This window comes from Drosophila willistoni, chromosome 3R (assembly GCF_018902025.1).
Source record: "Drosophila willistoni isolate 14030-0811.24 chromosome 3R, UCI_dwil_1.1, whole genome shotgun sequence".
NCBI classification, from domain to species: domain Eukaryota; kingdom Metazoa; phylum Arthropoda; class Insecta; order Diptera; family Drosophilidae; genus Drosophila; species Drosophila willistoni.
Window position 1 is genome coordinate 18,393,438 of NC_061086.1, and position 13,674 is coordinate 18,407,111.

The 13,674-nt window shown below is 37.8% G+C and overlaps 2 protein-coding genes across 5 annotated transcripts; one reads left to right on the forward strand and one right to left on the reverse strand.

Annotated features, from left to right (window-relative positions):
- Positions 1–535: 535 nt before the first annotated feature.
- On the forward strand, positions 536–12,326 carry LOC6647812 (actin-binding LIM protein 3). 4 transcript variants are annotated; one of them, XM_002070626.4, is made up of 10 exons: positions 536–1,094; positions 6,935–7,914; positions 8,377–8,433; positions 8,589–9,139; positions 9,205–9,378; positions 9,445–9,584; positions 9,993–10,078; positions 10,906–10,975; positions 11,046–11,293; positions 11,365–12,326. In XM_002070626.4, the coding sequence occupies exons 1-10, from the start codon at positions 1,091–1,093 to the stop codon at positions 11,476–11,478; spliced, it is 2,424 nt and encodes an 807-aa protein (XP_002070662.1). In that variant the 5' UTR covers positions 536–1,090; the 3' UTR covers positions 11,479–12,326. The 4 variants fall into 4 exon arrangements, with proteins under 4 accessions (XP_002070662.1, XP_023034598.1, XP_023034597.1 ...); XM_023178828.2 differs by lacking the exon at positions 536–1,094 and adding an exon at positions 6,622–6,765; XM_023178830.2 differs by lacking the exons at positions 536–1,094; positions 9,993–10,078 and adding an exon at positions 6,621–6,765 and having other exon boundaries at positions 10,922–10,975.
- On the reverse strand, positions 12,227–13,503 carry LOC6647455. Its single transcript, XM_002070625.4, has 3 exons — positions 13,345–13,503; positions 13,070–13,225; positions 12,227–12,996 (listed from the first exon to the last, which is right to left on the reverse strand). The coding sequence occupies exons 1-3, from the start codon at positions 13,465–13,467 to the stop codon at positions 12,529–12,531; spliced, it is 747 nt and encodes a 248-aa protein (XP_002070661.1). The 5' UTR covers positions 13,468–13,503; the 3' UTR covers positions 12,227–12,528.
- Between the last annotated feature and the right edge of the window lie 171 nt (positions 13,504–13,674).

Genomic DNA, 13,674 nt, shown 5'->3' on the forward strand with positions numbered 1-13,674 from the left:
GGGGACTTGGCCACTTTTGCAATGGCATTGCTTTCATTGCCATGGTCGAACGCAGAAGTGGAGAGAATTTTCAGCCAAGTCAATCTCGTAAAAACCAAATTACGAAACAAAATAAACATTCAAATGCTTAACTCAATTTTATGCGTCAGGTAAATGTATATTAAAAACTTATATTATAAAGTTAACAATGAAATGTATATATTTATAGATACGGTTTGCGTCGGTCAAACAAATGCTGCCACAATTATGAAGTGCCGAAAAAGTATCTAGATATGATTGGCACTATGGGATCGTACGACAAGGAAATTGATTGTGATGATTTAGATCAAATACTAAACATTTTGTAAAAATAAAACATTTATAACAAGAATAAAAACATCAGCTTTTTTTTTGAATTTTTTTTTTTAATTTCGGCTTTTTTTTTAGTTTTCTCCCGTTAAAAACAGCTTTTTTTGGTCGACAAAAGTTGGCATCACTGCTGAGAGCGCTTGTTGGATTTCAAAAATAGTATCTGAGAGATACTTTTTTTTAGTCGTTTTGCTGTTGCCGTCGTTGCTTGTCCCGTCATCGGTCGGAGTCGTGTTAGTTCGGTGCGGTGTTTTTTTTTCTCCTGGTCGCAGCTGGTCCCGAATTGGAATTCTTGCTACATACAAAAAACCACCATTTTCACTGTGATCTTTGGTCGGCAAATAGCATTTGTGAATGTACAATACATAGTATAGATGATAGAAAAAGTCAAATACGCATACGCAATTCAAACCCAAAATCATACTCAAAACTCACACACAGATACAGGCATTACATACAGATATATAGTGCTCCTTTTACTTTACCTATGTGAATTGAAAATTGCGAATGCATCGTACGACGGTTAAAGTAAAAAAGATACAAATAGAAAAAATTCTAAGCGGTGAAGCCGAAGAAAAATCTGTTTAGTGTGTGAAGTGAAGAGGAAGTAGTGGTGACCTGTGCGCGTGTAGTTGTGTGCTTTCTACGTGCGTGTTTCGTCTGTTATTTCTGTGTGTGTGTGTTTCCCTCCCCCATTTTGCAGGCGCAAGTGTGAAGAGCATAGCAGTATTTGTATCTCGCAATGGGTAAGTTATCTTTGCCTTTGCCCCGAACACCGACACTAACGTGTCTCTCTTTCTCTCTGTGGCGCGCGCGGCTTCTGTGTATGTGTGTGTGTGAGCGAAATTGAGCAAAACCAACGAAAGGGGGTGGCCTCTACCTTAATTTCCTTTCTCTCTTACTCTCTCTCTGCTGTCTAACTAACTGTCCTCAGACATGGGTTTCGAAAAGATAGTGAGATTATTGGCATTATCACACTCAGCTATCATATATGTATGTATGGAGAGTGTGCAGAATGTAACCTGTCTATTTGAATTCGTCAATCAATATTGACCGCCTGTCTTGGGCCCCCATTCTCACGGATACATACATATGTATACATGTGAGTGGCGGTACGCTACAGCTAACTCATCCGTTCATACACATGTATGTACATATGTATGTATGTACATGTCGTCCACTCCCTATTTTATTTCTCAGCTGCTATGCCGATGACGTCAGTGTTGTTGTAAGAACAAGTTTCTTTTCATATTTTTTTTTTTGTTTTTTGCCATCGCCCCAAATTGACTTGATATTGGAGAATGAGAATGACGATTTACACACACACACACCAAGACCCACAAAAACCTGACCGTATAAACCTCAAAGGTGCTTGGGCATGCAACTGCAATTACACACGTTACCGTTAACCGTTACCGACTGTAAATTTACCGTTCGCTTGGCATGAAAGCGCACAAGCTAACTTCGCTGGCTGCTTGTCCCCTTTTATGGGTAACTTAAGCCCTTTTTCTATAGATTTCTCTGAGCCTAGTCAATGATTAATTACTCGTCCGGCTAGGGTGGCCCTAATTTCAATGCGAGTCTGTGTGTGTCTCTGATGATGACTCTTCTTTTGGTGGGAGGCGGGGACCACTTGTCGTGTTGTTGTGTGCGTGCCTAAAATGCATAATTGACTTCAGCTTCAGCTTCTACACAGAGCATGGCAAAAGCAACGGACAACCCCAGACCCCATAATGTGAATGTGAAATGTGAATGGGAATGGGAATGGCCATGTGAACGCTGCCGTTCGTCGCCCCCATCACAAAAGGCTTTACAATAACCACATAGAGACTGCAGCGCATTGACTTCCCATGCCAAAAGGGGGGTTTCCTTTTTTGACTTTAACGTTCAACTAAAGAAAATGAAAGGGGCAAAAAACAAGTCGTCGTCTCCAGAGAGCAGCCGGTAGGGGCCATCTTAAGCATTTGGGCTTTTTATATTTTATTTGTACGTTGATTTGTTCATGTTTGTGTTGTTGTCGTTGTCGTGCAGTCGGATGCATTTTTCAATTTCTCTGGATGACGGCGGCGGCACGGGGTTATATAGGTCAGAGCACTTGCATAGAAAGTGGCTTCTCCTTCTTCGGTCTCTTCTCTATTCGTTTAGTTTGTTCGTTTGCCTAATTGAATGCTATTTTTGTATTTCGATGGCAACGTCATCAGCTTCATCTGATATATAGGAAAATATATATGTATGTACTATATTATCTAAACTTGTGTGTGTGTGTGTGTTTGTGTGCGGTTTCGGCTGGTTTGCTTTTCACTTTTTTTTGTCTAATAAGCATACAGGAAGCACTTTTAAGCATTAAACATAAAAAATTACGTATACGTCAGGTAGCACCACATAAAAGCACTTGCAGAGCAATTTCAATCGGATGAGTAATACCTCCGTGTGTATACCTCTTCAACATCCAAAAAGAAAATGTATGTGTACATACATAAACACAGACATAGAGAGTGTGGGCGTGTGTGTGTGTGAGTGTGTGTGTGTGGGAGTGGAATGCAAGAGCGTGATGTTGTTGTCTTTCACAAAACAAAAAAAAAGAACGCACAACAAGAATGAAAGAAGAAAACATATAAATCCAGTGGCAAAGAGTGGAAAACTTGTCTGTTTGTGCTCCTTTGTGCTCACCTGTATCACCTGTACCGCCTTGACCTGCATTGTCCTCGACATTCTGTCAAGGATTTGACGCACTCAACGAAGGTCGTTTATGCCTCCCAATCTATTTCTTTTCAGGTTAGGTTTGCTTTTCGGGGCGCGGTTTAAATTAATTAAAATATTTCTAAAGTCATGCAGTTTGACCTTTGACAAAAAAAACGACGAAATTTTCTCTATTTGTTTCAAATTTAATTTTAAATTTAAAGTTCTATGCATAATAATCAATGATGTGACTTAACCTTGGACTTGCCCCTTGGTTGTATACAGACGGGTTTTTCGACTACATAATTTTTGTTTGTATTTCAAATTCGAGTGTTTTCCTATAACCAGTTTGTGCGGCACATGGACTTCGACTCAGTCTCCATCTCCGTCTGCCACAACTCCAAAAAAAAAACAGAAATATGTACATACAACAAAACAGAAGAAAAAAAAAATACAAAAGCTCTACGTTGGCTGCGGCGACGGCGGTGGCGCCGATGACATCATTCGGCACTAAAATTGCTTGCCGTAATTATAATAAAAAAAAAAAAAGAAAAACCAACAACAGCAACTAAAAGCAACAAACAAAATGTGAGCTCAAAAAAATATTTATTATACCCACCAACCGAATACAGAAACAAATGTATCTCGTCATGAGCAACTCCAACTTATCTGTGGCATGAAAATGTAATTTTCGCCTAGTTGTAATTATCATGCCAATGTTAAAATTATGATCTACATATATATGTATGCATATAAGATCGAAATTGCTGTTGAAAAGTCAATAAACAAAATGCCAAAAACAAAAAAATCAATATGCAAAAGTAATGGTGAAAAAATGTTTGTGATTGCATAATAAACAAGCAGAGATAGCATAAACGAATTTAATTGAATTTAAACACGTACTACACACACACACAGACACACACACACACACACACACACACACACAAGAGGGAAAGAGATACACACTGACTATGGACTGGACGTAAATTTGCTCTAGTAAATAAAGTGAAAAGATTTAATTAACGTAATAATTAATTATATTATACAATTCGACTTTTCAAAACTTTTAGCTGAAATTTGACTGATTTTTGAAAGTATGACAGCCTTTTAATTGTTAATCTTTTAACATTTAGAAGTTCAAACCGATCATATTTAAAGTATTTATACATATACTATATGTATATGTATATACATTTTAATACAGCACTTAGCAAAAATCTAGACCGAACTTCATGACCTCAGTAAAAATTGCATAAAAAAGTTGCTACAAAAGTTTATACATGGCCTGGATGAATTATAAAAAAAAAATATTTTTTTAAGGCGGTCTGATCGGGTTTTTCGGCGAAACTCGCAAAAGGCATTTGATCTCTTCAAGGATTCATTACAGAGACTCATAGAGGAAACACTTTTCTAAGGGTGATCCAATCGTGAAATGAGTAACAATACAAAATTAAATAAGACCATTTAAAGCGTGATTGATAATGCGTTTTGCATTAGGGATATCGATACATGATCAATAAAAAAAAAAGCGCCTTAATTTCATGATCCATTAAAAATAAAGGAAACTGTTCAAGTTTGTCAGTCATATGACTATATTTCGCCCTGATTCCACAGTTTCAAATTTTGGGAAATCCTGGTCCCCATTTATCACGTATTCATATGTATAGTGACCCAAAAAGGGTCCAGACCCTTTGGGCTGTCCATTGATCGAAAGTACATACTTACCTACCATATAGAGCTTAATTTACCAACTTTAAATCTCAAGTAAATTTTGTGAAAACATTCGTTGCAATATAATATTAAGATTAATAAATAGTAAATATTGTTATTGCCGTTTCGTAAATCCATTTAAAGGGAAAAACCCCCAAATCAGACATGATAAATACTCAATTTTTTAAACTTTGAGATACACAACTTTAAAAACTTTGTGGGCTTAGTAGAATGAAGAAATTATAGTAAAGTTTTAATGCTTATAGCCAGCAATATTTAGTATTAAATTGATTTTTGTTTCTATTCTTATCGTTCATATTAGCTTTGAGTTTTCTCAAAGAGACTTCTTTATACAGCATATGTTGCAGTTTATTATTTTTTTGGTATAACGATAAGGTTGAATTTATTTTGGTTTTACCTGGTCATAAGTAGACCAGTTGAGATATATGAATATTTGCTTGTATGTTGTTCCAATCGATCAGAAATAAAAAGCTCAACAAGTCTTGCCTCATCGTTAGCCTACGTCATTGATGGGACACGTAGACCAGGCGAATTTATTGTTATTTTTTCTTTCTTCATATCTTAACACAAAGTTTTGTAGTTTATCAATAAATTCTTTTAATTTAAAGGCAAACTGAATTTTTAAAAGCTCAACAGGTTAAAATTATGGCAAGAGCAATGCCTACAAGTGGTTCAATTAAATGAACATGAACTAAAATTAATGAAAATTTCCATTAAAACTGTTTTTGTTATAGAAATTTTGTCATTTTGTAAACTAAAATAAGCTGTTTGTTGTTTTCATAACAGAAATTTACAAAATTTCGTCCCAAAAAAAAAGGGGAAAAGGCAGACAAACAGTCGTCTGCCTATATAATCATTATTTCTAATGCACACAAATGTTTTTTATGTAGAAAAAAAAAACAGCCATTAGTACTACATCTAACTAAGCAAAGTGTAGCTGTAGTTTTTTTTTGTTTTTTTTGTTGTCCTATGGAAAATGCTTTCTATTCTTTGTTGTTGTTCAAAGCATACCTGACACCAAAAATTTTGTTGATGATTTTGGGGTGGAGGAAACAAACCAGAAAAAAAAGAGATCAGTCATGGCCGACAATTTGTTTCGTTTCATTTTGTGATGCCGTCATGGTTATGAGGTCTCCCCTTCTGTTCATCTTTCATATAAACATTTGAATGCATTTACTCTATATACCTATATATATACTTCATTTATGTGGATACATATATTTTGATATGCTTCAGTCTCGTGTTCATTTTTTTTTTTTGACTAAAAAAAGATATATATGTATGCATTATAAGATATGTGATAAGAAGTTCCTAGAATTGATTGTTCGCTGAATTCAAAACCCACCAGTTTACCCATTTAAAATTATTAATTTTGCTTATCTTTTTACACTTTACAATTCATTGTATTGTCTTTTTACCTCTCTAACTTCTCTGTCTGTCTCTCTTTCTGTATTTTGTTCATTTCGTTTGCCTTTTGGTGTTGACTTTTTATACTTTATCTACATATATATACTCAAGTATCTGGCAAGTGCCTGAGAAAGTCCAGTAAATAAAAATACATACATATACAGGGGCCAGACTTATGTACCTGTACACTTGTGTACAATAATTAACACAAAGATATACGTCGTTCTATATAATTGAAAATACATATATACATATCTATGAGAGGTTTGGTTATATCTGGCAAGTTTATGCCGCCCTTGGCCTTATCAATAATAAGATTAATTGCCAGCGGTGTGTGTGAGTCATAACTACTTACAGAATGATAAAAGAAAACAAAATATAAAATGGAAAAGAGTATGCTTTGCCAAAAAGAAAAACAAAAAAATATTAAAGCCGCCTCTCTCACCTACTACTAGTATCTGGTGGGGCAACACACATCAGACTATTCCCAGCCCAAAGCACACAGAGATACAGACTTACATATGTATATGCAAAGAATCGTTAACTATATCATCATCACCATCGATCTGGGGCTTGTGCTCGACAAAACGGGGCAAGGTTTGGGCATTATCGCATCACATGCATATGACATCAGCGCTGCGGTGGCGTATACGTAATCTGGCCGGGCCTGGCCCCAGCTTTGATTGAATGAAAATACAGATTAAGTTGAAACAAATGCTAATCTTCCCGTCTTTCCCTCTCTCTTTCTGTCTGTCTCTCTTCGCAGGTAAACAAAAAATCTACTGTGCAAAATGCACAAAAAAATGCTCCGGCGAGGTGCTCCGTGTGGCTGACAATCATTTCCACAAGGCTTGCTTTCAGTGCTGCCAATGCAAAAAGTCATTGGCCACTGGCGGATTCTTTACAAAAGACAGCGCCTACTATTGCATACCGGACTATCAGCGTTTGTACGGCACAAAGTGCGCCACTTGCCAGCAGTATGTGGAGGGCGAGGTGGTCAGCACAATGGGCAAGACCTATCATCAGAAGTGCTTTACGTGCTCCAAGTGTTCGCAGCCCTTTAAATCGGGCAGCAAGGTGACCAATACAGGCAAAGAGGTGCTCTGTGAGCAATGCGTTTCAGGAGTGCCGCCCACTGCCGCATCGCCATCCCGGCAAGCGGCCGTCACTTCGCCAGCGCCGCCAGCAGAGAGTCCCACACGAGCCACAGCCCATCAGCAGCTGACGAGTGGTGTGATTTCCCATAAGGCTCATCTCAAAGAGCACTACGATCCCAATGACTGTGCTGGCTGTGGGGAACTGCTAAAAGAGGGCCAGGCACTGGTGGCTCTCGACAGGCAGTGGCATGTCTCGTGTTTCCGTTGCAAAGCCTGCCAGGCCGTACTCAATGGCGAGTACATGGGCAAGGATGGCGTCCCATATTGCGAGAAATGCTATCAAAAGAGTTTCGGTGTCAAGTGCGCCTATTGCAATCGATTCATTAGCGGCAAAGTGCTCCAGGCCGGTGATAATCATCACTTCCATCCAACCTGTGCCCGCTGCACCAAGTGCGGCGATCCCTTTGGCGATGGCGAGGAAATGTACCTGCAAGGCAGCGCTATTTGGCATCCGCGCTGTGGTCCTGGACCCTCCGAATCTGGCATCATATTGAACGGTGGCAACACATCAGTAGCTGGTGGCGCCTCCAATGGCAATTTCACAGACACCGAATGCGATCGCATGAGCTCCAGTGCAATGAGTGATATGGTATGTACATCCCAAAAAAACGAATCTAAAAGGTTCCCCAATTCTGCAAGATGATCACGACTTCAGAGCATACAAGGAGTTGTTGCTGCCGCACAAGCTAATACTAATTTGAATGCCCCATCATACACACACAAACACACTTTTCCTAATCCTTCCACAAATCTCACAGGCCATAAAGTATATCCAGTTGAGATAGGAAAAAACTTGTGAAAAACAAATTCTGAGTCGTTTGAGACTCAGAAACCATTAATTGAGTTAGTGCATCGATCAATTGGCCACTCACCTCCACCTCAACCTCCACCTCCACCTTCACCTTCACCCCATCTTAGCACACACATCACATGCAATTTATGATTTTTGTAATTTTCTTTATTATTATTATTATTATTTTTTATGCATTTTAGTTGTTCACCTTGTTTTGAGCTTGCGTTTTTTTTTTTATTTTCTTTCGTTCGTTTTCAGTACATCCGTTCGAGAACTCCGAGTTTTAATGGTTCACTTTATTCCCCTAGCCGCAAGGTTTGTTTTTTTATAATTTCTATTGTCATCATTTATTTGTTTAAATTTGATCATGCTACTAAATCCACAAATCGCACTGCATGTTAAAGAATCCCCTTTGGGGGGATGATTTGCCTGTTTACCTGCGAAGACTAATTTTTCAATCTGAATTGCAGCATTATCGTACGGTTAGTCCTGGCCTGATATTACGTGAATATGGCAGACCAATTGGCGAGGATATCTCACGTATCTATACATACAGTTATCTAACCGATGCGCCGCATTATCTACGGAAACCGATCGATCCGTATGACAAGACGGCATTATCGCCCCATTTCCATAGGCCATCCTCCTATGCCACCACTGCCAGTAATGCCGGCTCTGTGGCGGGCAGTCGGCCGCCATCGCGTCCTCATTCACGGACACGTAGTGCCATGAAGGTGCTAGTCGATGCCATTCGCTCGGAAACCCCACGTCCCAAGAGTCCGGGCATGAACAACGAAGAACCCATTGAATTGTCGCATTATCCGGCTGCCAAGAAACCGCCACCAGGCGAGCAGCCCAAAATCGAAAGGGATGACTTCCCAGCACCTCCATATCCATACACGGATCCAGAACGGAGGCGACGCTATAGCGAATCCTACCACGGTGTGCCCGTCTCCGATGATGATGATGAGAACAATGGCGATCAAGCCAATGGCAAGGTCAAGAATGGCGATGAGCAAATGTAAGTGCGAAAAAGCCAACCAAAAAAATCCTGAAAATTTTCTAATTTCTTTTATTCAATCACAGACGCCTTAAACGAGAGGCCGAGCAGCTGGAGAAACTAAACTCGGGCATCGGTTCGGCAATTGCCAAGGATCTTAAAGAGCATGCCAAGTACAGAAAATGGAAGCAAAACAATTTGGATCCACGTAATGCATCGCGTACGCCTTCTGCCTCCAAGGAACCGCTATACAAATTAAGGTTGGGCAATCAAAATCACATATTATTCGATAAGTTCTTCTTATATATGGACTCTTGCCATTTCAGATACGAATCACCTATTGGAGCATCGCCATCCCGACATCTGGACCATCAGAAGCCATTCTATGAGGATGAAATGTTTGATCGCTCTACAAGCTATCGTGGCTCCCTTGGCAAATCACTGGGCAATGCTCCCAGTTATAATGGTAATCTTTCAATCTTTTGAGTCCTTAGACCTGGAAAGTGTATCTTAAGCGCGTGTGATAAACCTTTCGCTTGCAAAAATTTATTCGTGAGACCTCAGAGCAAGACAATCTCAAGATTTTGTTAACGATTAAAATCTTTATTTCAATTATTGTTGCAACTATTAAAGAGTCTTTCTTTGTAATCCAGGCAATTGGTTATGTCTTGCCAAATCTAAATAAATTATAGACACATTAGATTATCCCAAGAATTTGTCATTTTATAAATGTCTGTGTTTTCGCTAATAATTTAAAAAATATTTGAATTTAATTAGAGTTCTCACTACTAAAATGAATTTTTGCAAGGATCTACTTTCTCATAGTTAAAGTTAGCCGATATTATATATATACATCGCCCAATTACGTTTATAGCCATACATTCCTATCGCTCGCCGCCCAAGCCCGGATACGGATTCAAAACGACAACTCTGCCCTATATACGCAACGGCTACAGCTCAGTAAGTGCTGCCTGTTGTTGAATCGATCAAGAATCGAGATACTATATATTCTGTATGGTGTTTATTGGGCTGCATTTAACTTAACTTAATTAACTTATAATTAGATAAGAGCTAACATTTGTCTCGTGCAAAATTTAACACTCTCTCTCATTCTGTATCTTCTCTTGATTTTTGTAATTGTGCCTGGAATTGTAATACTCTGACTCTGGTGGCTGGGAAACTGTCATAACTAAATCATTAATTCGCTAACATCTCAACTGGTTGGTCTGCTGCTTCCTTGTGTGTCTTCTTTAATGCTACCCCAATATATATATATATCCTTTAAACAATTAAATTTTTGTGTGTGCGTGTTAAATCAATGTTTATATGCTCTTTGTTGTTGCCTTGTCACACAACACCGTCACTAACATCTACTCCATCTACTAACCACGTACACAACGCCTAACAACAACAACAAATCATCATTCATCAACATCATATACATAAAAAACTTAAACAAAAACAAACATCAGTGGTGAGTGCACTGCGCCATGTACCCAAACCTGGATACGGTCTGGCTCCTCGCTCTCACACATTCAGTTCCACAACATCTGCTGCTGTCACGATGCATGGTGCCACTGTAAGATTGCTTTTGGTTGTTTTTACTCCCCTCTATCATTTCGTAGATCTTATAATTTTGTTCACTCAAATTTCTTAGTAATTTACTTATCTTAGCTCAAATATCTGTGCACTCGTTTATGGGTTTTTCGTTTGGTTTTGGCATGTTAATTAAATGGTAGCTGCTGGCAGAGAATTATTTTAATTGTTGCATTCTATTTTAAATACAGGATTTCTCATATGGAGGTGGTCTGGGCGACAAAACACACAGCACAGATTTAAGTTGCGGCAAATCGGAGGGTAAGTATTTTAAATGATATTTTATTGTTAATCATTTAAAGCAAGGTTTGGTTTTGTTTTCGTTTATTAGCTTCAGTGGATTCTATTACCGATGGCGATAGACGCGCCCTAATGGGAAATGGCACAGATTTGCATGCCTCAAGCACATACTCAGGAGCCTTGTCCTATCATTATCCCCAGGCTGGACTTATAAGACGCAGCTTGCCCAATATGGCACATTCAATGCTGGTCCATGAGCCAGCCAAAATCTATCCCTATCACTTACTGCTTATCACAAACTATCGCCTACCCTCGGATGTTGATCGCTGTAATCTAGAGGTAAAATCTATTTTGAAACCATCTTAAATATAGATTTAATAAGTGTGTTACGATATTTGTTTGTATTGCAGCGTCATTTATCGGATATTGAGTTTGAACACATATTGCAGTGTGGCAGATCGGAATTCTATAGATTGCCTCAATGGAGACGCAATGAGCTGAAGCGGCGGATGAAACTCTTCTAAGATTGATTGAGTGTGTCCTAACCAACAGTTAGTGGAGGCTGCTTGCGACGAAACCAAATGAATACAATTTACCTTAAAAAAAACAAAAAAAGAAAACAATAAAAACAAAACAACAAAAAAAAGAGGAGAATGGAAAGGTCAAAACAAAAAGATAGATGGAACTGCTAAGCTAAATTCACAGCCACAGCCAGTTTTCAAACACGCTTTAAAATAGTTGAGAGAAAAAAAAAACAAAATGAAAACCAACTAAAACTAAATTTAAATACAAATACATAGTTACATTTACAGTGCGGAGCGCGGATGGGCGAGAGATGGTGCCGCTGGGTCCAGCTCCAGTTTATTTTTTTAAGAATTAGTTGCGCTAAAGCAAACAAATTGTAACTGAACACTATTTAAAAAAAAAAATACAAACAATTACAAGCAAACAATGCAGAAGAAACAAAAGGGCAGTTCCCAATAATAATAATTATAAAACAACAACAACAAATAATGTATACAAATTTCAATTAGTTAAACAATGCATGATTGCTTTTTTTATATATGCATAAAACATATATTATATACACCCACACACGATTGATCATAAAATATATATTTACTTTATATACCTTTATTTTCTTTCCGGAATTGAAATGAACAGAAATGAAACAAAATCCAATAAACAAGTTAGCAAAAGTCAACAGAATGAGGAACAGGCAAAAGTTTATAATATTCGGCATTAAAAACAAAATAGCAAAACGCTAAACAATTACGCAAATTTTATTTATTACTAAATATATTTTATTTATTTATTTAAATAGAATATGTCAAAGAATAATAAAGATGAATAAATATCCACATGGATTAAAGCAATGTCTAACAAGTTTCTAAACAAAAAAAATTCGACATTAATCGATTTAGAATGGTCTACTATATAATAGTAAGAGTGTTTTGTTGTGTGGAATGTAGAGATTGATTTCTTGTGTATTTTTTAAATATATATTTTATATATGTGTAAATATATTGAGCTAGTTGTCACAGTTTTACTTTTTCTTGCTTCTTGAGATTGCATTAGTTTTGCTTAGAGAGAGCCTCGTTTGAACGCAGACTGTATGTCATTTGTGTCTTCATCACAGTCACAGTGCTACCAATGATTTGCTTATGATAGATCTGACGTGTGGCAAAGCCCATATTATCATAGAAATCACGTTCATTCTCTTGCCACTCGGAAATGGTGCACTCCAGTGTGGCATAGCCGCCATTAAGACAATTTTTCACAACCAGTCCGAGCATTGGACCCATTATCTTTTCATGCGGATAGTTTGGGGCCAAGGCGAAGCGATATATCCAGGCGGCATTATACATGGCATGATGATTCTTAACGCTTATCGTTGCCACTATACGTCGACGGAATTTATTCATGTAGGCCTCCTCATATGGACAGTTTTCAATAAATATCTGATAGCTAGCTTCATTGGGATCACAGCGAAATATAAAGGGCTCATAGCACTCGGCCACCAGGGATTGTGAGGGTTTCATCTAAAAGAACAAAACGATATTTGAGCCTCTCAATTGACTAGGCAAATTCCAAGTTGATCATTTCATTTCTTACCGCCATCAGCTCTACCGCCTTGGCATAGAACGAAAAGTATGTTCCTGTGAAGAGGAAGAAAAAACATCCGGGCACAGTAAAGGCACAAAAAAGTAATGGCACACCCAGAAATATGAAGAATAAGGCCCATGTGATGACAATAAATTGTAATGTAATCTGTAAGGCAACAGATGTAAAAACTTTATGTATGTAGGCAGGTAGGTACCTTGATGCAGATAAGACACGTGCCACACAAAAGAAAATACCAATTAACATGCACACTACTTTCTACTTACCTCTCGAAAACAAAAAACGAAAAAAGATTTCTTTGAAAATGACATAATGTAGTCTCTGACCAATTCCTGGCACTTGAGCTCATCGTCTTCGTGATAATTGCGTATAACAATAAATGGTTGCATTTTATTTAAATCAAATAAATAAATAACAATAATATTAATGCTAACAATAAGTAAAAAATTAAATAGAACAAAACAAAAACACTCCCGCACAATGTTTGTTATTGTTGTGGATGCAATCAAGTGTTGGTTAACGTTTGTATTTCCTACCAGTGCTGGAAAATTAATGGGATTTTTAGAACTAGAGATTCTATTTATTTGTTTCACGAA

What these genes read in the sequence shown, in the direction of transcription:
- LOC6647812 (XM_023178828.2), top strand. Translation starts at nt 6,690, where the DNA reads ATGTATATGCAAAGAATCGTTAACTATATCATCATCACCATCGATCTG. An exon ending in TTTATTCCCCTAGCCGCAAG is followed by an intron (nt 8,434 to 8,588) that starts GTTTGTTTTTTT and finishes TCTGAATTGCAG; the next exon opens with CATTATCGTACGGTTAGTCC. An exon ending in TACGCAACGGCTACAGCTCA is followed by an intron (nt 10,079 to 10,905) that starts GTAAGTGCTGCC and finishes TTTTAAATACAG; the next exon opens with GATTTCTCATATGGAGGTGG.
- LOC6647455 (XM_002070625.4), bottom strand. Translation starts at nt 13,467, where the DNA reads ATGCAACCATTTATTGTTATACGCAATTATCACGAAGACGATGAGCTC. An exon ending in TCGTTTTTTGTTTTCGAGAG is followed by an intron (nt 13,226 to 13,344) that starts GTAAGTAGAAAG and finishes GTTGCCTTACAG; the next exon opens with ATTACATTACAATTTATTGT. An exon ending in AGGCGGTAGAGCTGATGGCG is followed by an intron (nt 12,997 to 13,069) that starts GTAAGAAATGAA and finishes TTGTTCTTTTAG; the next exon opens with ATGAAACCCTCACAATCCCT.